Source organism: Malania oleifera, chromosome 13 (genome assembly GCF_029873635.1).
Source record: "Malania oleifera isolate guangnan ecotype guangnan chromosome 13, ASM2987363v1, whole genome shotgun sequence".
NCBI classification, from domain to species: Eukaryota; Viridiplantae; Streptophyta; class Magnoliopsida; order Santalales; family Ximeniaceae; genus Malania; species Malania oleifera.
In genome coordinates this window covers 24,836,618-24,862,315 of record NC_080429.1, presented here as the reverse complement: position 1 = coordinate 24,862,315, position 25,698 = coordinate 24,836,618, and the positions used below count along the sequence as shown (strand labels likewise).

Sequence of the window (25,698 nt, the reverse complement as noted above, 5' to 3'; positions counted from 1 at the left end):
TCATAGTATATATGGTATTAGAGTATTTTATTATTATTATTATTGATATTCTTAGCATTTTAATATATATAGATGACTACTTATTATGGTAACTTTTGTATATTAGCATGAATAATTGATTGACGGTAACTCTTAGTATTTTAATATATGGGGACTATTTATTATAGTATTTTTAGTATTAGCATATATGTAACTTATTGGGATATTTTGAGTGATTTAATATATAGAGTATTACTTTTTGTAGCATCTTAATATATATGGTATTTTATTACCTATTTTAACATTTGAAATATTTTAGTAGTTGCTGATTATCCTATGATCATATATTAAAACCTCTCATACTAGTACTTTCCTACTAAAAATTCTATACGATTCTCAAAATATGGGAGTGTATTTTATTAAATATTTTTTATTTTTATCCCTATGATTTTAATGCGGGGTATGAGCCTTCGAGCCTCACGTACCTTAAACTCTGAGGGAATATATATGTATATATTATATTTATTTATTTATTTATTTATTTATTTTTCATGTGTATTTATAAATTCACAAAAAGGAGTAATTTAAAGACTTATTAGATTAACTTAAGGATAATTTCAAATTAATTAGGTATCGTTCGTAAGAACGGGCGCGTATGGGGTGCTTGTACTTTCCCCTCGCATAACCGAACTCCCGAGCCTAATTCTGGTAACGTATATCCATTCTACCCCTAACGAGGTAGTAATCATGTGTTCTAACCACACTAAAGGTTAGTGGTGACTCTGATATCCATGTTTTTCCTTGAAAATTAAAATGATTTTTTATTTCGCCGCCTGGGGCACACGCGCTCCCGGGATGCCGCGACAATAATAATAATAATAAAGATAGTAAAAATACTAATAATAATAATAATAATAATAATAATAATAGCAAAATAATAATCATCATAATGATAATAATAAAGATAATAAAACTACTAATACTAATAACAATAATAATAAATAATAATAATAATAATAAAGATAAAAATACTAATAATAATAAATAATAATAATAATAATAATAATAATAATAATAATCGTAATAATAAAAATAATAACAAAGTAATTACAATAATATATGAAAATAATAATAATAGTGAAAATAATAGCAATGATAATAGATAATAACAACAATAAAAATCATAATAATGATAATAATAATAAAGTATTAATACTAATAATATATACGATAGTAATAGTAAAGAAATAAAAATAATATATTGGGCCTGGGTAAAAATGGGGTGTCTACAAACACGTTTAGAAAATCCGATACTTTAATATAGTAATCTCATATTCAAACTTAATCAGTTGGTTTCGAAAATAACATCTATTAACCGAACCCTAGGCTCGAAAACCTCAGTTTGAACGGTTGGATTGGAAAGTAAAAGTTGTAATCATATGTATATAACCATATACTAGATTTTAATCGGTGAAATTTACAAAATTAACTAACATAATATAATCCCCATACCTGTTCCTAAAGAAAATTCTTAAAACCTTCGAAACCACGAAAACCCTAACCGCACGAATCAACCGATTATTGACGGCCTACGTGCTGGGAGAAGGGAGAGAAGATCGAAGGGCAATCGAACATGATCTGGGAGGCTAGAGAGAGAGAGAGAGAAAGAGAGAGAGAGTTGTGAGAATTATGAAAAATAAAACATAACTTAACCCTTAGGTAAGTAGGCTTTTAGGAAAACCGTCGACAGTTTTCCTGAGCTTGACAAAATCGTCAACGGTTTGGCACTTAAACCATTCCCTGTAGCTGAAACTGTTGAGTGTTTTTGTGAGCCTCCTAAAATTATCGACTGTTTGGTCCTATGCCAAACCAGTTTCCCCCTTTTTCTTTCTTTTTCCTTATTTCTCTATTCTTTTATTTATTTTCTTTTCTTTTTTGGGTTCGGGTTACTACACTTTCACTGAGTTTTTCAATCTAAGAAAGAACCTCAGTGATAATTACTTGAGCTTCATATTTCTATACTGATTTTTTTATTGAAGTATATTTATTTTAAATTGTGCTAATATGCTCTTGTTGACAGTCTTATTATACACAAGATTGTTTCTTGTTTTCTCTTGTTGTTTTTGACAATTCAGGGTTGTTGAATAGGGGAGTCTCGGTAGAGAGGGAACTCCACCTAAGAAGGAGAGAGGTTATAACTTGGCCTAATAAAAAGTTGGAATCCTCACAGCGGTTGCTTGGGAAAAGGACATATGCTGTAGGCCGAACCTTGAAAAAATCTCATTCCAAGCTCTTCTTCTCTACTCTCTTTAAATTCTGCAAGGATATTAAATGTGTGTATGATCTTTATGTCTTGTTGAACTTTTGGGAGTGCTGGAATTTTGATTCTGAAACTTATTAAATACAGCTTACTTTAGCTAATTGTTTGGTTTGATAAAGTTATCAAAGTTCTGATTTTTTGAATATCAAAATAGCTGCAAGGTATCATAAACTAAAAGTTTTCAAAAATAATATTGATTAAAGTAAAAGAAAAAAAATTTTGAGTTCTAAATTTAAAATCTGAGTTTTATCTTTAAACTATTCTAATCTGATTTTTGAAATTTAATCAGTTGAGTATCAATATCAAAGGTTTAAACTTGAGATTGAATATTGGTTAAACTTAATAATATTGTGGTTATTGGTAAATTGCTGAAAGTATAGATTTCTAAGATTAAAAATTCAACAAAGGAATTTCTAAATACAAAGTAAGCAAAGAAATTTTTAAGAAACCTAATTCACCTCCCCTTTTGGGAGGTGACCATACTTTTCATAAGGGCTATGGTTTTTAAGTGATCTTCTTATTTAAGAAGAAATTTTATTAGCCTTTTTTATGATGACAAAAGGGGGAGATATTTTATGAGAAAAATTATCTATCTTCCTATCCTTTTTTTATTTACAAAATGAAAAATGATAAATGTGTTTAATAGAAACTATTTTTAAAGAAAGCTTCAATACATAAACTGCATGTTGAACCCGTACTTAAATGCATAACTTGAAAAATACTGAAGTCTTCATGTTTGCATTTGCTTGCACTTTATTGAATAAAATTTTAAATTATGCATATTCTTAGGAGGAACCTTTTCAGACTAAACTAAATTTTGCTCCTATGTTTGTCATCATAAAAAATGGGGAGATTATTGACTTTTTGAGTCAAATCCATATTTTGATTATGACAAACAACAGTGTCTCATTTGTACATTGAGTGTTTGAAAAGGTTTATAGTTCTAGAAGCATAGACAATGATGAAAAATGGAAGTCGTAGAAGGACCTTGATGAGTAGACCTCGACATATTCCATGGTGTATTCGAGGTGCAAAAGCGTGAAGACTTGGTTAATTTTTTGGGTTGTGATATTGTTTAGGTTTATTTGTGCATGCATACTTATGTGATTTAATTTGAAGCTCAATGACCTTAGGGGCCCCAACCTTCATGAAAATATTTTTTTCCAAAACAAGTTCTTTAAAAAAGACCCCTTCATGTTTCTTCTATTGCATTGATGAATACTTTTTTTCTATCAAACACTCCTTATCTTAAAAAGTGTCCAACATAAAAGTTGTGGTATTTTCTCTTAACTTTTTGTTGATATCAAGAACATTCAATTTGGGGTTATAAAGAAAAATTGATGGCCAAAAAATTGAAAGGTGTTGCCGCAGAAAGCCCAGGTGACTAGTTAGGGGATTGGTTGACGAGAGCAGGGGAATGGTCCACCAGCAAAACTAGTAGCCAATTTATTGTCGCAGACTAGGTGACTGGTCAACCAGTATAGGGCATTGGTTGACCAGTGGGTAACTGGTCGACCATACAAGGTGACTGGTTGACTCGAGGTCTCGAGCCAAGCATCCTAACGACTAGAAAATGGCTAGAACTAAAAATAAAATATCTTTTTACTCCTCCAACGGCCATATAATGGCTACTTGAGGGTTTAGCCTATAAATACAAGCTTTAAACACCTTAAAAATGTTGGATAATCCCTTTGTGATTTATGTTAAACATCTTTTGATTCTCTCACCATTTCTATACCCTATTTGAGCTTTAAATTTCCATTTTCTCCCACTCTTCTCTTATTTAAATATCATTTGTGGAGAAAATATTATTGGGGGTTTTATTTGAAAAGGCTTGGGCATATTCACATTGCTTGAAGGCCTTGTTCATTTTTCTATGCTTCTCAAAGGCAAACTTCTCCCACACTCTTTTATTTGAAAATATCCTTTAGGGAGAAAACTTTTTAGGAAAAACTGGGAGGGCTTGAGCTTATATTCATGATCATAATATATAACTTGAAAGCTTCCTCATTGTTTTGAAAATCTAGGTTCAAATTTTTCTTACCCATTTATTTTGAAAATCATTTTGGAGAAAAATATTTTGGGGATTTGTTTTAAAAGGCTTGAACATGTATATTCAAGTTTATATATTGCTTGATAGCCTTATGGTTTTCAAAGATAATATTTCTCTCATTCTCTTCTTTGTAAAAATTATTTTTGGGGAAATATTTTGTTTATCCAAGTAAGACTTGAGCATATATTTAAATCTCATATATATATTTTGCTCTTAAGTCTTATTATTTTTTTTTTAAAGAAAAGCATTTAGAAAGAAAACCCAAGTTCTCTTATTTTTATTTGAAAATATATTTGTAGAAGAACTTCTTGGGTTATTCAAGAGTGTTGATCATATATTTAATTGATATATATTGGCTTGAAAAGGTTCTGGAGAAAAGCTTTGGGCATGTATTTAATCATATACATATTTGCTCGAAAGACTTGTTGATTATTTTTAAAGGTCATTTCAGAAGAGAAAATCATTTTCCATACTCTAATGTTTTTATTTGAAAAATATTTTTGAAAGAAAATCCACACTTTATAGAACTTCATGTTTAAATCATATGAGAGTGCATATTAGATTTTAATGTTGTACAAATCCGCATATTTAAGAAGCATTTTAAATTGTATGAAATTGTTTTTCGAAGCAGCCCTTCACGGTTTGGATTGTGAACCGTAGTGAGGTAGCTTCACTTCGTGTGAAGAAAGCGGACATAAGAGGTAGCTTCACCTCGTGTGAAGAAGCGAATTGTAAGGGTAGCTTAGCCCCGTGAAGAAGCGGATGTAACAGGAAGCTCCGTTCATATTTTAAGAAGCAGATAGAGAAATCCTTCGGGGGTTTGCTCAAGATGGGAAGTAGGCAAGATTGGCTGAACCTCGATAAAAATATTCTCTCTCTCTCTCTCTCTCTCTCTCTCTCTCTCTCTCTCTCTCTCTCTCTCTCTCTCTCTCTCATTTATTTTTCGCATTTTAATTTCCCTAAGTGTATGTTTGCATTCATGGTTATAATTATTTTACATACATGCTTTAAATTTAAATTGGGATATTTATGCAGTGAATCGATTTATTTTATTCTGCAAATTTTTAAATCCCAATTCAGTCCCCCTTTTGGATCACAACGTTCTCCTCACTCTCCTTAATGTAATTTATTGGTCATGAATGAATTCTCTTCTTCTGATATAAAAAAAATTATGATGAATTAAATTAACCAACTAATTTTTTTGCTTGAAAAATGCTACCTTGAGTTGAACATGAAAGGAGCCTTAAATCAAGTTGGTGAAAATAGGATATCCGCATACCTTATCTAAAAGGTAGCTTGGTTTACAAATTAATCCTCCCGATAGGTATTAATGATATCTTTCAACATTTCTTTTTTCCTATACATATTATAACATTTGAATATGATCATAAGTCATCAACTATGTTGTTGAAATAATTCCTCCTCAAATAATGCACAACAGAATAACAATATTGTGTAAAAGATCAAACATACACTTGCAACAATCTAAATGATGAATACAGAATAATTCCAGAACCATAGCAACATAAAGAAAGCAATAATAAAGGCAACAACACCAGGAATTAGGTGGTTTGGCAAAGCCTACATCTACGGGAGCAATCAGAAAAGGTTTCACTATGAAGATCAAAGATACACAATAAAATTGATTACAGTGATCTCCCTCAACATTCTCTCCCTCTCTTAACAAAATATGCCCAGAAGGGCCTATATAACAACCCCTTCGAAGGTTTCCCTCCAAATTCCCAACCACCCCAACATTCCAATTCAAATTTGAAATTCTTTCTTGCAGCCTGGATGCACTCGTCGACGAGAACATGATACTTGTCGACGAGACAAAGAAGGCTACTTGTCCACTAGTAAGATCACTCGTCGATGAGTATTCACATTTCTGATTTCTTGCTCTCGGTATCTCATAAACTCTATGATTTCTAGCCTCTTGGTATCTACTCATCGACGAGTACAGGACACTCGTCGGCGAGTCCTTGCCGATGAGAACCATTGAATCCATATGCTTTTCTTCTTTCTTTATTTATGAGCCCTAACAAGTATAAGAGCCACACATACAAATACAACAAACTAATAATTGGGGTTTGCTCTCATTGCAAGCTGCTGGAATAAGAAGTTCACCATGATGAAAACTTATGTAATTACTAACTAGATTGTTTTTTTATTTTTTTATTTTACACTTTTCTGTTTTTGTTCTAGTGGGAAAACATAGCTCTAGGCTATGTTATGAGATTGGACATTCCCTACATCTGCTTCTCAAGATCTGAATTTGAAACTCTTAATATGAATATCTTATTTTCAAATCGTCCTGCTATCTATTCTTCATAAAAAAATGAAAAAAAAAAAAAAAGATACAATATTCAACAAGTTGGGCATGGTCCATTCATTATAAATAGTGGTCCCTAGCACAAACAACAAGGGGGATTTTTCGATGAATGCTTATTCCGGTACATTCGGTTAAATCTAAATCCTCATCTTTTGATTGCTTAGGCAATGCCCAATCAAACCTGTGCAAAAGATTAGCTAACACAAGCTCAATAATGGCAATGGCAAACGTACCTCCAGGGCACCCCCTTCTTCCAGCTCCCAATGGAATTAGTTGAAAATCATGTCCTCTAAAATCTATAGGATTGTTCAAGAACCATTTTGGCACGAATTCCTCAGCTTCTTCCCATGATTTTGGGTCCCTCCCAATTGCCCAAGCATTGATAAATACTTGTGTTTTGCCCAAAACATCATAGCCCAGTATTTTAATATCCTTAGTGGATTCTCGAGGAAGAAGTAGTGGGAGTGGAGGATGTAGCCTCAAGGTCTCCTTGATCACTGCTTTCAAATAATGCATTTCCTTTGTATCATCTTCAGTTATATGTGCTTTACTTCCAGCAATCACTCTGATATCCTTTTGTACCTTTTTCATCATTTTTGGGTGCCTTAGTAGCTCAATCATAGCCCATTCTAGAACTACAGAAGTAGTTTCAGTACCAGCAGCAAACATGTCCTACAATAGGTTATACAAATTATGATTAGAAATCATTGAAGAATTACTCTATCGAAAAGTTTAAATGATTTAAGATTTAAGTGTTGTTTCTCACATCCTTTGTGATTCATGTTTGTATTAAAAAATATATTGTAACATATAGCAAACTAGCAAGAACTTTAATTATTTTTTTTGAGTTTTTCTTAGCTTGAGTAGTAAGATAAATACAACCATAAATAAAAAAAATGAAGAGATATAAAATAAGGTGAAGCATCCTTACGAGGATCATAGCTTTTATGTTATCTCGACCCATGAAATGCTCACCATCAATGCTACTCTTCTGAATTTCAAGCAAAACATCCACAAAATCTAATTGATCTTTATTTCCACTAGCCATATGATCATCAAGTATCTTATCGAGAAAAACATCAATCTTTCTAAACAATTTCTCCACTCTCCACTTCAAACCATTCACATAGCTCACCCACCCAAGCCACGGAATGAAATCCCCCACATCAAAAGCACCCAGTATGACTCCCATGTCCTCTAATAGCTTCCTAAACCTCCCCCCTCCCTCCCCTTCTTTGTACTTTCTCCCAAAAGCCACCCTACAAATCACTCCACTTGTGAGTGACGTGAAAAGTTCACTTAAATTCACAAAATCAGAGGAATAATTATACTGCTTTTGAGAGCATGAAGGCTCCAACCGTCTATTGTCAAATATATCATGAGAATATTCTTTAATTTTTTTCATCATTAGAGCCATCTCTTCTTCCCTGATGGCTCTAAATGATTGCACTCGAGTCGAACTTAAAAGTTGTGTGATGCATATGCTCTTCATCTGCCGCCAATATGACCCATAAGGGGCAGCAGCAACATCCTTATAATTATAAAAGAGTCTCATCGGGATACTCGAGTAAGGTCGATTTGCAAAGATAGTGTCATGGGCTTTAAGAATCTCAGAGGCTGCATTGGCGGATGAGACAATGAGAGTTGGCTTCCAACCAAAGTGGAGTAGCATGAGTGGACCGTGACGTTGAGCCAAGCCTCGAAGAGTACGGTGTGGGTGTTGGCCGAGCTGGTGGAGGTTTCCCATAATTGGGAGCTTTGGTGGTGAGGGTGGGAGTCTTTTTGTCGATGTTCGGTTGGTGAAGACGAGCCATTTGAGGAGAAAGAAGAGGAGAATGGGAAATAATAGGGATAAGAGGTTGAAGATAGCCGCATGGAGGTTATGCGCTTCCATGACTAATTTCTCAGTAGGGCATTCCAAGCTTACACTTCATTCCATCGTGCATGGATTTATAGGACCACACACGCATTCTGCATAGATCACTTGGCCCATATCCAACCCAACTAATTGAAAAGAGCTGATTAGGAAATTTCAGTTGTGCCTTAATTGCTGTTTCGTACCAAGGACATGTGTGAGCCTAGGCCATGCATTTGGATGGGAGAAATTTAAGTACTATTAAGTGTTCACCTGCCGCACTTCTAGATTGTACATGGTCAATTTTTTATAGTATTGTATATTTTGTTTAATTTACTTTCTTTAGAAAAATAATTGAATTACATATTTTTATGTTAGTTTTACTAATTTTGGGTACATATTATGTTTATATTTCTATTTTTTAAAAAAATTGCTATCTCTTAGGAGAGAATAGGGGTGAGTAGATAATGAGAAGTTATAAATAGTTCTTAAAATTTTAAAATTAAAAGCATTTTGTTAAAGTATTTGGATACACATGATCTATAAAACTTGCAATTAAAATATAACTAATTCATTTTTTTTTTCTTTTAACTTTGTAACTTTTTGGTGGTTCTTTCATAGTATGAACTTTGATACTTGTCTTTCAAAAAGAAAATTGGAGTGCCGTTAAAGAATTCTATGCGAATATGTATTATTTTTTGGAAACGTGAATCCCGACTCTAAAATGTGAACACAAAGTGCTAAATACCCCAAAATAAATAAAAAATTTTCATGTTAAGCTCTCTTCTAAAGTAAATGCTACCTCCAATGATGAAAAATGAAATATTTTGATTATAGATTTGCTTGAGGGAGAAGAGATGGTATGTCCAAATAGGCATAGGCTAACTAAATGGTGTTCACATAGCAATTGGGGTTATGTCAAATCTTAAGAATTCATTTATCAACGAATAATTAGGAAGATAGGTGGATTTAGGGTGCTTGCTCCAGTAGATGTAGTTACATCTAATCCTTCCTCTTGACCTAATCAAACCTGTGCTAAGTACCAGAGTGTCCCAGCAGGAGTCTTAGGATATGGCATCAGGACCTGCTGGTGCTTTAAGTCCACAATAATAACTATTAATTAATTAATTAATAAAACCGACCAAATTAATTAAAGTGCAAGATGGAGCGGTGAGGTCGGCAGCTTAATTAATTACCCACTTGACGGTCCAATAAGCTAAGTTTATTAGTAACCTAACTGTCCAACCTACCAGCCCATCCAATCTCCATATTCTTTTTTATGCACATCACTAATACCCCATTATTAGTGACGGTTCTCCCAAACCGTCACTAACACTCTTAACCATTTCTCTTTTAATATTTTTTAAATAAAAACACTATTAGTGACGGTTTCAAAACCGTCACTAATACCCCATTATTAGTGACGGTTCTCCCAAACTGTCACTAATAACCTTAACCATTTTTTTTAAAATATTTTTTAAATAAAAACATTAGTAGTAACGGTTTCAAAACTGTCACTAATACCCTAGAATCGTCACTAATATTTTACCGAAAAATTTTTTGCACGCAAATTGTTTACTGCGCTGTTTTTAGTGACGAAAGTATTAGTGACGGTTTCTGAAACCATCACTAATGCTTAGACTATTAGTGACGGTTCTTAAAAACCGTCACTAATACCAACTTTTAGTAACGAAATTGAATTCGTCACTAATACTTTTGCCACTAAAAACTAGTTTTTTTGTAGTGGTACCATCTCTCTCCCATTCATTTCCTCTTCCATGCAACTGATTGACTTCTTCACAAAGTCCCACACTATTGGTCGTTACCAGTTTCAACTCAGCAAACTCTCAATGCTTCTTGGTGCGCCATCATGAGTTTGAGGGGGGATTTTAGATAATATATATTTCACTAGGGGCATTTTATTCTTTATACACATATTAGGTTTAGGTTTATATTATTATGTATTTTCCTCTTTGGAAGTTTGTTCTGAATACTGAACGTAGGCTGGCTGTGAGCACAACCACTCTCTCTCTCTCTCTCTCTCTCTCTCTCTCTACTATTGTACCATGCAAGTTTGAATCTTTACAAATTTATATACAAAGTCCAAATTTTTTTAAATGATCACTGGTTGAGCCCACATATTCAACTCTAAGGAGCCTCCTTAGTCAAAGCAGGATCTAGATAAGTTTCATTTTTCTCACTTTCCTTTATTTTCTTACGAATCAAAGGATTTTTTTATTTTTTTCTCTGAATCAATCTGAGCTTGTTTGGGTTCTGTTTGGTTCTAGAGATTAACTTGGGCTTCTGTTTGATTATAAAGATTGACTTGGGCTTTTGTTTGGGTTTTGAGCTAAGCCCATAGTTGGGCTGAGGGCTCTCAACACATGATCATTTAAAAAATTTTGGGCTTTGGGGCTCAGAGCTAAATATGTGGGCTCGACGAATGCTCACTTAAAAGATTTTGGGCTATGAATTTTGGGTCAAATAAACTTTAGTATTAATAGACGTAGATCCAAATTGGATGTGGGTATCGAGTATGTGGATCCATCAGTTAGATGGGTCGGGTCAACTTGTGTTCAGTGGATAGGGTCAATGGACCTGATTTAATGGGTCATATCCGCCAATTGGATTCGGGTCATTAGACTAATTTTAGAACACTTTTTTCTTTACTGCGTTGAATTTGAAAATAAAAAAAACAAAAACAAAAAAAAAAACAAAAAAACAGAGCATGAAAGTGAAAACCAACCTTTGGTCTTCAACTCGATGTTTTATTTTTTTTCATTTTGTTGTAAAACATGTCCTTATATAGGCAAATACATTGGTATTGCAAATGTTAACCACATAATGAACCATTATGTGGGCATACCAAAGGTTATAACCTATTATCTAGATAGTCATTCACATAAATATACATGTTTTACAACACTTTTTTTTCTTTTTCTTTTTTTTCATTTTTCCTTTCTACAAATATTTTATGTAGTTGTCAACAAAAATTAAAATGAATTTTCTCATGTGTCAATCTTGTGGTTTGAATTTTAATTTTTGAATTATCAACAACTCTTAATTTATTTATAAAAAAAAAAGTCACTTGAGTTGTTTGGAAGGACCTCTATCGATGCCAAGATGTTGATGACATACAATTTGAGATCCGGTTCACATCAATTTTTAGCGTGCATCATATTAATTTATCACAAATTCAAGTGTGAACTCAATCATAATTTAATATTTAGATTATATACAACTCAACAACTACTTGACCTTTTCTGCAATTTTAAAAAGAAAATGACTCTTGAGGAGGACTCTCTCTGATGCCAATTCAATAATTAAAACCTGGAGCACATTAATTTTTTACATCAATATTATGTTAATCACAATTCTAGCTTTGACCCAATTTTCTTTTTTGTTTTTAAATGTATTTGATATCAAAGATATATTTCTTGTCTATTCTGTTAGGCGTGCAATCAATTTCATGTACTAACTTATATCTAGATGCAATATAAGTATGGGAATGGTAGACTTATCCTTTAAAGAAAATTAAAATACTTTAGTACTTTAAGTTTAGCACCGATTTTATTGTTTTTCCCTTACCTGTTTTGATTTCAATTATTATGGTAACCACAATACATTAATTTATATATAGTCCAAAATATTTTAAATGATCATGGGTTGACTTGGGCTTATGTTTTTGTTTTGGGTTGACTTGGGCATTCGTTTGGGTTTGGGCTTAGCCCATAGTTGGGCTGAGGACTTGGAGTTGAATATGTGGGCTCGGCCCATGATCATTTAAAAAATTTTGGGCTTTGGGCCTTGGAGCTAAATATGTGGGCTCAACAAACGCTCACTTAAAAGATCTTGGACTATGAATTTTGGGTCGAATAAACTTCAGTATTAATAGATCTAGATCCAAATTGCACCTGGATCTCGAGTATAAGGATCCACCAGTCAGATGGGTCGAGTCAATCTGGGTTCAGTGGATCGATTCAATGGACCCGCTTTAATGGGTCAAATCCACCAATTGGGTTCGGGTCATCAGACCATTTTTAGAATACTTTTTTTTTAACTACTTTGAATATGAAAAAAAAAAAAAAAAAAGCAAAAAAGTAAAAACCAACCTTTGGTCTTCAACTCCTCCAATTTTCAAATCTCCCTTGATTTTGTCTATAATTCTGAATCCCAAATTCTAACTTTTAGAACCTCCATAACCTTTGAATTTAGAAGCTCAACTCTTCAACAATTTCCTCAAGCCTTCAATCAAAACTTGCTCTGATTTTCTCACTAAAATTGCTTGAATGACTTCCTCAAGCTAACTCTCTGTATTCACCATGCAAATCTCTCTGTGTGAGGACTCTTTCAGAAGCCTCTATTTATAGGACTTAAGGAGTAATTTGCATTTAGTTTGATTAATCAGTCAAAATCAAATCAATCAATCAAAATTAAAATAATTTGCTAATTTAAGTTGATTAATCAATTTTAATTTGTTCAATCAAGTAGCTAATCAATTTTAAATTTTGATATCCTAGCTAAATTTGTATTGTGCGTGCGTCCCAATGATTTTAAAAGTGTAAAGAGGTATTTCAGACCTCGTATATATTAGCTTTGAAGGAGGTTTATTTAACAACATCCCTCGTTTAGAGGTCTTATCAGACATTCCTAATAGCCATTTGATTTTTATTTTCCTTTTAAATTTATTTTATTTATTTGTTTATTTATTTATTTAATTGTTTGTTCTAAAGAAGTTAATTAAAGACCATTATATTCTATTTGTGGATTATTCATGATGGCTGAACTCTTCTTGAATAACTGAACTCTCAATCCTAACTTTGGTGAAAGCAGACTAAGATTACTGATTCTTTGGTATAAGAATAATTTAGAAACCAATCAATAAAATATAATTAGGTGATCTAACCACACCAAGGTAAATAACAAGTTAGTAGCGACTTCATCAAAATTTAATATTATTTTTTCCTCGCCATTTTGGCCTCTTTTCCAAGATGTTGCAACATCTATGAGCCATTGAAGAACCTTTCATGCCCATGATTTACGGGTTTTGAAGGGGGGGAGGGGCGCAAAAGTTTTTATCTTTTTATTTTTGGGTGTTTGGATGGAGAAGAGGAGCCATTTGAAGAGATACGGGATGAGAATGAGGAAGAAAAGAGAAAAGGGTTGGAGGTGTCCATAAAGATGCCAGTAAATGTTGAAATTTGCTACAAAAATGGAAATAAGCGCTTAACTCATAAAGTAAAAATAGGGCCTTTTGCTCTAATAGCAAGCCATGGAATAAGATGGCCAGTGCTATTAGTTGATATTAGTTTTTCATTTCACACATTTTTATAAGGAATAGTCCATTCTTCTATCCCATGATAAATGTAAATGAATCTAGGTTGATGAATATCCCCTTTTCTCTTATAGATTTTTAAATAGATTGGTAAATATATCATGTGCATTGTACATGATTGAATATGAATAATAATGTAAAATATTTTTATAATTTTTAATAAAATTTAATAATATTTTTAATAATATATTGTTATAATTTAATTTATAAATATTAAAGTGTGGATATTTAAAATTATTTATAAGAATTAATACTTTGTAAATATTATAAGATAAAAATATTAATATAAGATATTATTATGATACCATGTAAATATAGGAATAAGAAAATTCTTATAAAACTTATAAGATATTATGTTATCGATGCTCATTTTGTCTGAGTAACTTTGCACTAAGGAATTAAGAAGTTTAAACTCCAATCTTCTTTTGATCCTTTTTATTATTTTGAACTTTTTTTTTAATTGTATTTTACCAATTTTGACCGCACCAAGTGATTCCGTATAGTGCAAAATTATAAAATAGATTGATAGTGTAATGCCCCCAACCTGAGAGTGGGGCCCAGGGTGTCATGAGACCATCTATACATCTCTGAAACCACATTCATCATGCACGCACTGCAAATAATTAAACATTCTCCATTAAAATACTAGAGTACTATATTACACGACCAAAGAGGAATTTCCATTTGTCCATATTACATAGCCAAAATTTTAAAACAACATAAGTTTAAAAAGTTAATCCATATTACACAGCGCATTTACTTCACAACCCGTGGTTCTTAGGGCACCCCTCCCCATTGTTCCCCCCACGTTCTTACTCGAACACTTCCACTGTCACAACACACACACAACCTTATTCATAGTAAAAAAGTAAGACGACCTCCTCATGGCTGCCAATGTCTTACCCCATCTATATAAATGACAATATAACGACCTCTTCAAATCCTCCCAACGTTATATTGTGACTTATAAAATGTACAATATAGCGAACTCCTCACTCCTCCCAACGTTATATTGCAATTTACATGAATAACAACACAATACCATAACATATCAGTTAAATGCACCACAACAATCACAACCAGTTTATTATAAAGAGTTAATCTCATGCCACACGATTTATGCATTAAACCATAATTTAATAAATTGAAATGGTCTACTCACTTTGATCATTTATGAAATACATTTAACGATTCAAAACCAATAATTTATTCCGATTAGAACGTTCATAAAATCCATTACTATAACCCTTTGCTCATATAATTTGGTTTAATTGGTTAGTTTTGGAAATAACAATCGTTTACATAACCCTAAACTCAAATACTCCTTTTAAAACGGATAGGTTTCGAAACAAATGTGGTATTCATATACATAAACTTATATACTCCATTTTAATTGGTAGAATTTACAAAAAGAACCGACATAATTTATTCTCCTTACCTGTTTTCCCAAAAAGGGTTTGAAACAAACGGGAAAGCAAAACCCTAGCTTTCCGAAACTCGCTGAGGAACGGGAGCCTTTGAGCCGGGAGCAGGGAGAGAGGATCAAGGAGCACGTGAGAGTGGTTCGGGGAGGCTTAAGAAAGAGAGAGACACGAAGGAGAGAGCCAAAAATCTGAAACCCTAGCCTTTTAGAGAGAGAGGAAATATATTTTTCTAAAAAAAAAATGACTCGCCTCTATTTATAGAATTGTTGTCCCTTACAAAATCATCGATAGTTTTCTGAGGCTTTCTTAAACCGTCGATGGTTTGACACTTAAAATGCTCTTAGTAGTTTAAACCGTCGACGGTTTTTTGAGATGGCCTCAAACCGTCGACGGTTTGGTGCAGAACCAAACCATCTCCATTATTTTTCTTGTTTTTCCTTCCCCTTTATTTATATTCTTTTTTTTTTTAATTTATTTTCCTTTATTTCCTGGGTTCGAGTCTCTACAGATAGTAATTTTGATTTTGAACGTGAAAATTAAGTCTCTTTTAAGTCATCCTTGTCATTTGAGTGTCTTCTCCTTTGTTAGTGATGGAAGTAATTTTAGTGCTAATTAATTAATTAATTATTTATTTATTTATTTATATTTTCAGAATCATTTGATCGATCGACTTCTAAGAGTTTGGAAGTTGATTTTGTAAGAAATATTTATATTATTTTATAAATATTCCCTTAAAGTGATTTACATTTCACCTTTATTTTTTGATTCCAATAACCATATTAAGTGATAGTTGTGACTGTTTACATTTTATATTAAGTGCACTTGGTGGTTATTTATCCAATGAGTGCATGAATTAATAGTCTTATTGGTGATAAAGTTACAAACTTTTCATATTTGTTCCTTGATGGATGGAATTAATGAGGGAGCTCGAAAGTCATAAGAGTTATGTGAAGGGTCCCTAGACTTGCCTATAAGAAAACCCTTGTATTTCATCAATCTATCCCATAAAGTCTAAGGTAAGGACTAGAAGACACTTCATAAAATTATAGTTCTCTTTTCTAGAGATTGAAGTAGCTCTTAGTAGTATATTTACAAGTCAAGCACAGTGAACAGAGGTACAAATTTCTTCCACTGCTCATGTTTTAAATATGTTATTCTGTTTGATATTCTTTCATTTGGTATCAGAGCCAAGCCTCTTAGCCTATGCTTGATTTGTAATATTGACTCTATTTGGAGTTTTTTTGGGCCTAAAATTTTTTCACCCAAATAACTAATCAATCTTGGAAGTCAATATATATGTCATGTGGCTTGATTTAAAATTTCGGGAGTAGCCATAGCATCTTAATAAAGCAAATCAATTTAAAGGTTTGTGCCACAATATGGTTATTGATATTAAAAATTGTAATTAAGTTTTGAAGTCAGTGACCCAGCCCATTAGAGAAGTTGTTGATTTTATAATTTAATCAGTACAAGAAAGTAAATTTATCAATGTGGTGAGGTTTCCTTAATGCCCTTAGGATAATGAGAAACTTTTTGTCATATTGATTAAATTTATTTGTCTTACTTTCATAGCATTAAAGTCATTTCTTGGTTTTGCAGTTTTTTCTTTAGTTAATAGTGCACAACATGTTCCAATGCTTGAAGACAATAATTTCTCAAACCGGAAGGATTCCCTTATGTTTACTCTTGGGTACATGGATCTCCATTATGCATTTCGGGAAGTGAAACCACCTACCCCTAAGGATGGTGACGCACAAGAAGTCTTTGATAAGCATGCATGGTGGGAGCAAACCAATCGTTTAAGTCTAATGCTCATAAAGTCCTGTATGGGAAAGAGAATTAGAAATGCGATTGGTGAGCATGAACATATTAAAGATTTTTTGAAGGCATTCGAGGATCAGTTTGTCAGTTTTGACAAAGCTCTTGTTAGTACCCTAATGAAAAAATTCACTAGCAAAATTTTTGACAACTCTAAAAGTGTTCGTGATCACATCATGGAGATGAGGGACTTAATTGCTAGATTAAATCCTTAAAAATAAAGATTGAGGAACCATTTTTGGTTCACTTCATTCTGAACTCTCTTCCATCTGAGTATGGACATTTCAAAATTTCATACAACACTCATAAAGAAAATCAGACAATAACGGAACTCATGACCATGTGTGTTCAAGAGGAAGAGAGGTTGAAGCATGACAAATCAGAAAGTGCTCACTTGGTAGCTCATGCGAAGTCAAAAACCAAAAAGGGCAAATTTGACCAAGGCAATAATAAGCAAAATTTGTCAAGAAAGAAAAATGACGATAAGGCACTTAAATGTTTCTTTTGTCGCTAGAAGGTTCATATGAAGAAGGATTCCCTAAAATACAAGAAATGGTTAGAAAAGAAAGGTAAACTCTTATCTCTGGTATGTCATGGATCTTTTTTTGTAGAAGCTCCTAAAAATTCTTGGTGGATTGATTATGGTTGTACAATCCATATTATTAATACCATGTAGGGATTTCTCAACCTAAGGAAGCTAATGGAAAATCAGCGATTTGTCTATTCAAGAAATAAAGGACAATCCTCGGTCGTGGGTGTTGGGAAATTTAGAATAATTTTGCAATCGAGATTTGTTTTAAATTTAAACAATGTATTTTATATACCATAATTTGCAAGAAACTTGATTTCTATTTCGAGGTTGGCTGTAATGGGTTATGGTTTCTTATTTGAAAATTTTGTTACTATACTTAAAAATAAAATTTCCATTGGTACTGGTATTTTAGTTGAAAATCTTTTCAAGTTTGACTTAGATCCTGATTTTGAGCAAAATTATTAAAAATGTTACTGCTGGGATTAAAAGGAACCTTTTAGATGAAAATTCCTCTTTATTATGGCATCAGAGATTGATACATATCTCTTTAGAGAGGATTAATAGATTAGTAAATTAAAGAATCCTTAAAACTCTTGATTTTATTGATTATAAGACTTGTGTGAACTGCATAAAGGGCAAGCAGACCAACAAGACATCTAAAGGTTCAAGAAGGAGCTTAGACATTCTTGAACTCATACAAACGAATATCTGTGGACCATTCTCCACTCCTTGCCTAAATGGTCAGAGATTTTTTATTTCGTTTATTGATGACTATTCTAGGTTTATGTATCTCTATCTTTTGAATTAAAAATCTAAAGCACTAGATGTTTTTAATATTTATAAGGCAGAAGTAGAGAAATAAAGGGAAAAGAAAATCAAGGTCATAAGATCTGACAGGCGAGGAGAATATTATGGTAGGTACATAGAAAATGGACAAATGACTGGTCCATTTGCACAATTCCTTGAGCAAGAAGGTATCCTTGCTCAATATAGTATGCCAGACACACCTCAAAAAAATGATGTATCTGAAAGAAGGTATTGCACCTTTATGGATATGGTAAGGAGCATGATTTCTCATTCCAATTTATCACTAACCTTGTAGAGTAAAGCACTAAAAGTTGCTGTGTATATATTAAATCATGTTCCATCCAAGGTTGTTCCCAAGACACCTTTTGAAAATTAGTATGGATGGAAACCTAGTTTGAATTATACACACATATGGGGTTGTCCTATTTAGGTGAGGATTTATAATCCTCATATAAAGAAACTTGATCCTAAGACAATCAATGGGTTTTTCATTGGGTATGTGTTAAACTCAAAAGGTTTTAGATTTTATTGTCCATCTTTTAGTCTAAGAGTTGTTGAAGCAAGAAATACAAGGTTTCTTGAGGATTGTGAACCTAATGAAAGTGATCTTTCTCGAACTATTAAGTTCGGAGAGACACGTGAACACGCTGTTGGGGGTCATTTGGTTGAATTAAGTCAAAATTGACTGCAAGGTCATCACAAACAACCATTCTCAGGACATAATGTTCATGAAGAAGAGGTTCAAATCGTAACAAGTAAATTGTTACAATTAGATTCTCCTGAATCATTACCTAATAAGGAAGCAGTAGTTTGGAAATCCTCAAGAATAAGGAAACCTACAATTTCCAATGACTATGATGAATACTTGATGGAGTCTCATTTTGATGTTGGACCTAAAAAAGATCCAATCACATTTTCACAGGCCATGAGTGTAGATAAGTCTATACTGTGGCTAGATGCCATGAAAGAAGAGTTGGAATCCATGCATAAGAACCAAGTTTGGGATCTCATTAAATCACCAGAAGAGAGGGCAACTATAAGCTGTAAATAGGTCTTTAAAACCAAGCGCGATGCTTCTAGAAATGTTGAACAATAAAAGGCTAGATTGGTTGCTAAGGGTTTCACTCAAAAGGAAGACATTGATTATCATGAAACCTTCTCTCCTATTTCGCAGAAGGATTCATTTAGGATAATCATGGCTTTGGTAGCTCATTTTGATTTAGAGTTACACCAAATGAATGTGAAAACGACATTCCTTAATAAGGATCTTGATGAAGAAGTATATATAAGGCAGCCTGAGAGTTTTAGTGATGATAGTCATAAAGTTTACAAGCTAAAGAAGTAAATCTATGGTTTGAAACAGTCTTTCTGCCAATGGCATTTAAAGTTTCAAGAGGTTATCATCTTATGTGGTTTTGATGAGAACATTGTGGATCAATGTATATACTTAAGGAGAGTGGAAGTAAGTTCAATTTCTTGGTCTTGTATGTAGACGACATTCTACTTGCGAGTAATGATTTGGGTTTGCTATATAAGATTAAATAACTTCTCTCTTGAAATTTTGAAATGAAGGATTTGGGTAAAACCTCTTATGTCATTGGCATATAGATTTGTTAACTTTGGTGCAATCCTAAGAGGGGTGGTGAATTGGGTATTTAAAAATTTTTCCCTTAGGTCTATCCACTAATCAGCAATATTACGTAAGTCTAAGGTCAATCTAGTGTATGTAAAATAAACCAATGCAAATATTCAATGGAATTTAAACTGCAATGGAAATTTAATCAAGCATGCACGATAAAGCAGTAAAGGAGACGACACCCAGAAATGTTATTGAGGTTCGGCCAGATTGCCTACGTGCCCGCCTTGGCTAACAAGCACAAGGATTACCACTACAGACTCATTTAACAGGTGGAGCGGAACCTAAACAACCAGGTCAATTAGCACAAGGCTGACCTCAACCTTTACAATCAGGTCAATTAATACAAGGCTGACCTCAACCTACACAATCTTTATCGGGTTGGATTACCACCCCCTCAAGCCACGTCTAGAAACACTCAGATTTTACAATCAAAGAATATTGGTACAGTGATTGTGCTTTCGTGTAAATCAGATATGGACCCAATTACGCACAATATAATCAATATACTACCAAAAGAAAGGATTTGATAAGCTCAATGTAGTCTAAGTGTCTACTCTCAAATGATTATATGAGCGATGTAATTAGTGCGTGAGAGTGCAAATGATATGATCTTTGTATCACACAATATATTCAATCACAATGCACAAGCAAAGATCATAAGCACACTTCAAATATCTCAACCAATATTTTTGTCAATATAAACCACAAGAGATATTTAAATAATGGTTTGTAAAAATATTTATTTGATCTTTGTGATAAAATGATGATATCAATGAAAAGATATAACAACAAATATCTTCAACACACAAGCAGATATCTCAAAATATTTCTCAAGGATAAGCACAAGAGATATTTGAAAAACAATTTAAAAAATATTTTTGCAATCAAGACACAATATGAACTCTTGAGTATTTGCAATGATGATGCATCTCACAAGCTCTACGAAGTTTTCCTACGAAAGACTTATTAATGAAGTCTCCTAGAAAAACTTCAAGCTTACTTTAGGATAAAAATATATATCAATCAACTAGAACAAATGAGAGCGTAAGCTTAACTAGACACTCACAATAGCACTCTTACTTAACAAGATTTGTATGCGGATGAATAAGAATGAAGAAATAAGGCTTGGATGTGAAAAATAGAGCTTTTGAGAATTAGAGGATTTTTATTAATTGTTTTTCTAATCTTATTACTAATTATTCCAAATGAAGGGGTATTTATAGACAGCCCCTAAAATATAATCGTTAGGGACCTATTGGAAATAATTAGGAAAATTTTAAATCATTTTAAAATAATTAACCCTATTTAAAATATTTAACCATGGTAAAAAATTCAAGGCAACCCGAGAGGTTCGATTGATTAGAAACATTTTAGGTCGACCCAAGTTCATATGGTTCGATCGACTAGGCCAAAAATGAACTTGGGACACGATCGACCGGATATATGTGTCAAGGGCAATTTTTCGAGGTTCGGTCGACCAAGAGAAAAATGAACTATTGTCTCGGTCAACCGTAAAGGGCAATTTTTTCAAACATCGAGGTTCGATTGACTTGGAAGACTTGAACTAGATGGTTCGGTCGACCAAACCATTGGGACATCTCCTGAGGACCCTCGGTCGACCAGATGGTTGGAGTTCATTTTGGGCTCGGTTAACTAGGTGATCAACAAGTTGACTCAAAGGGAGTTTGGTCGACTGAGCATAAATGAAATATATCAGTTCGATCGACTGGACTATAGTCAAAATGTTGACCTAGTCCAGGTTGGTCGACTGGGCGTATTTGTACATGGAAGTACGGTCGACCGAAAGTACCTATTTAAAGCATTTCAATCGTGTTTAAGCATACAAACACCCTAATCAAATGACCAAACATATATGTGCATGAGTGAGTGCCCTAAGGTTATTTCAAAGTCTTTTTGAAGACACCGAAAAAATCCAGTGTCGGTCGACCGAAGGGTGTTCCCTAAAATTCATCTATGGTCTTGAGCTTATCCATCCTACCATACAGGTAAGGCATTAATTATTATTACAGACCATTTTTCCTAATTACTATTACAGACCCGAATAAATGATTAATATAAATTACAACACAAAACAATCTTTAGGGTCTTTGTCTTTCTTCAAGTCATGTGCGTGTACTATATGATACTTCCTATTGGTCCTATACAAAAACTCATTCACCATTAATATCATAGTATTTGTCATAATCACAATGGGATATGACAAATAAGGTTAATAAGATTCAACTCATTCACCATTAAATATCATAGTATTTGTCATAATCACAACGGGATATGACAAATAAGGTCAACAAGATTCACTATAATAAGCTGATCCTCTACGTGGGTCCGGAGTGCTACTAATCCATTCATTTACCTGATAATCATCATTCTAATATCATGTACGCAGTGGAAAACATAATTATAATCTTCCAACAAATATAATACCAGAGTTTTCTAAATCTATCTACATACCATAATAAACCATGCATCCACCTATATTCCAATATATGCACATTTCTCCCAAAAATATTAAATATTCACAGTACCAGTATGTTTCACGACCATTCATAATATCTAGAAGACTTAAAACATAAAACATAAAATATTTGCATTCCCAAAAAGATCATTAAAATGTTTATACCTTTTTTTTTTTTTCCTTATATCTCTAAAAAATGCTATATAAAACCTCGAGCTCGCTAAGCTCGATCTCTAGGAAATCCTGAAAAAGATAAATTCATATTTGGGTGAGACACATTTCAATAAGGGAAGAAATAATATATTAAAACAGCGTGTGACTAATATAAGGTATATAAATATCATTTGCAAACCATTAATATAATACTGAAATCATTTTCTAAACCTACCAATCACATGCAAAGGTTTAACTCACGAAATTACCCAAGGATAGGGGTGATTACCCACCCATGCAAGTAGCACCCTTCTTCTCTGATACTAGGCAACCCTAAGGTCACAACTAAAGCATACCATAACACTCATGTTTCTTAGTAAGCGCTCAAGTATTAGAATGATCTCGTACTCACATAATTCAGCAATAGCTTACTAGAAAAGGCCCTAAGGATAAGAAAATCTACCCGCTCATACAAGTAGGTTCCCCCTACCCTAGTATATTATGCAGCTACTACCGCATCTGAAGCTACTAGTGCACTTGCCTTTCTCTGCAAGCCCCCAAGCAAAGAGTACGCCTCGCCCAATCATAACATGTTCTACATACATAAGTACTTCAGACATCATAATACATTATTCTCTATGTCATTAATTAATCACACATTTTTGTTCATGTTCATAGCTTAAACATTGCATTGCATTTCGCTTTACTTGATCTTCTACATTACATCGTTCACATTTTCCATTTCATTCCATTATCATTGCATAACATTTTCATTTCATTTCCTTCGAACTACAGCTAGTATTTAGCCATCATCAGCTAGTCTACAGCTCCTTTTAGCTGTCATCAGTTAGTCTACATAGAAATGTCCTAGATCTGCGAACATGGCTATCTTTTAACTATCTTACATTTACATGGTTGTATTTAACATACACATGTAACATTGTCCATATCATATTTTATACTTAATACTTTACTTACTTAGCCTGCATCTCATACATTTAACATATATTTGCACAGAATCTCATGCCACACAATTTAATAGTAAAAATTCATACATATTCTTGTAAAATAAGTCAACTCACATTTAGCATTTAATCACTGAAAATATAATTTTCATTTCTTACATAATTATCTAGAAAATTTCTTCTACTTTTTTCAGTTCATTTTCACAAATACATAACTAAATAAGTGGTCCTAGGCTCAGAAATCATAATTTTACATGGTTGACATTTTAATAATTCACACCAAAACATACATATAATATAAAATAAATTATTGCCTTTAATTTCATAAAATTTGATTTAATATATAATTTCCCCTTACCTGATTTCTTGAATTACCCCAACAAGGATCCCGAAAAGATGCTTGCGGCGCTCACCCAGATCTTGAATCAAAAATCCTAATTTCATTAAATTAATCATAAATAAAATATTATTTGAATATTTTGTAAGCCCTTAAATATCAAATAAATAGTTATACCCTCAAATATAACCAATTTACCAAATTTTCTAAATTCCACTCTCACTTTGGAGTAGGGCCTAAAAAACCCCAATTAAAATTTACTCTAGTCAAAATGACGACAATCGCGACTTGGACCCCATGGTGGTGTCTGATCACCGATTTGACTGAAAATCTAATGAGAAATTGTGAAATTAGGGAAAAGTTGTCTTATCCCAGAAATAGTGCTTACGCCGCTCTCAGAGATGGAGGAATGACGAAGAGAAGCTGAGAGAAGGGAGATACACAGGACTGAATTGCAGAATGAGGAATCCAAATTCGAATTGGATTCTGCTTCCTTTAATAAACCATCTATCTATATATATATGGTTATATATATATATATATATATATATATACATATTTAAATATTATTTATCATATATATTTGTATACTGATATATATCTATCAAACCATTTATTTAATTATTTTAATTTAATAATGCTTAATTAATTTAGTTGATTAATAATTAACATTTATTTATTTATTATTATTATTATTATTATTTTCTTTCACACTATTCCTTTTTATTTGTTTACTTAATTAATTAGTTTAATCATGTTTAATTAATTAATTAATTAATTAATAATTAATTTAAACATTTTTTGTGGGTTATTACATTCTTCCCTCTTTAAAAGAATTTCGTCCTCGAAATTTTACTATCTAATCAATCATTTCCCCATTTCAGACATTCATTAACTCACTATATCCCAATATTTATATCAAATGAATTCCAACATTATGCACAATGAAATAAAATCATCATATAAACTTCTCAATCATCCATAACCAAATTAAATCATTATTATCTTAATCATAAACTTATACCTGCGCCCCTAACATTATCTAGCTCAGTCAGGATCAACGAGTTCACTTGCGCTGGTCCACCTCTACCTAAAGGTAATTGCTGGTTTTCCCTCGATACCATAACCTCTGAAATCAACTAACCAACCTCATACCACACATTTTCATTTACTCCAATTTTAATATCAAACACCCAATTTGACCGCAAACCATTAAACCACAACACCTAAATTATTCTCCTTCAAAGATTTTTCTCCCTACAAATCAACCAACCTAACCTTTGAGTTCAAATTCCAAGTTCTAATTTCTCTACTCGGAAACATCACCATTAATAGATTTACCATGATTTTCAAAACCTAGCTACTTCTTCAGAAAAACACAGAAGACCATCACGAGATTTTTGCCCTAAAATTTACGAAACACTACTCAGAATTCCTAATGATATCTTAATCTTCCCATCCCTATCCTTATTGCAACTCAATCCTATACTCTGGTATAATTCATTCCTAACCTAATACTCTAACATATCCATATCCAAGAGATGTGAAATTAATCACACTTCCAGCTGGACACTGCTCAAAAACCATCTGTAACGGCCCCACCCTTTACGTAGGCCCAAAGTGCTACTAATCCATTCATTTACGTGATAATCTACATTCTAATATCATGTACA

The 25,698-nt window shown here is 32.8% G+C and overlaps 1 protein-coding gene across 2 annotated transcripts; it reads right to left on the bottom strand.

The window, feature by feature from the left end:
* Nucleotides 1-5,803: 5,803 nt before the first annotated feature.
* LOC131145546 (cytochrome P450 736A117-like) lies at nt 5,804-8,603 on the bottom strand. Of its 2 annotated transcripts, XM_058094690.1 has the most exons (3): nt 7,616-8,603; nt 6,918-7,356; nt 5,804-6,390 (listed from the first exon to the last, which is right to left on the bottom strand). In XM_058094690.1, exons 1-3 carry the CDS (start codon nt 8,576-8,578, stop codon nt 6,296-6,298), a joined length of 1,497 nt encoding a protein of 498 aa, XP_057950673.1. In that variant the 5' UTR covers nt 8,579-8,603; the 3' UTR covers nt 5,804-6,295. The 2 variants fall into 2 exon arrangements, with proteins under 2 accessions (XP_057950673.1, XP_057950672.1); XM_058094689.1 differs by having other exon boundaries at nt 5,804-7,356.
* Nucleotides 8,604-25,698: the final 17,095 nt, after the last annotated feature.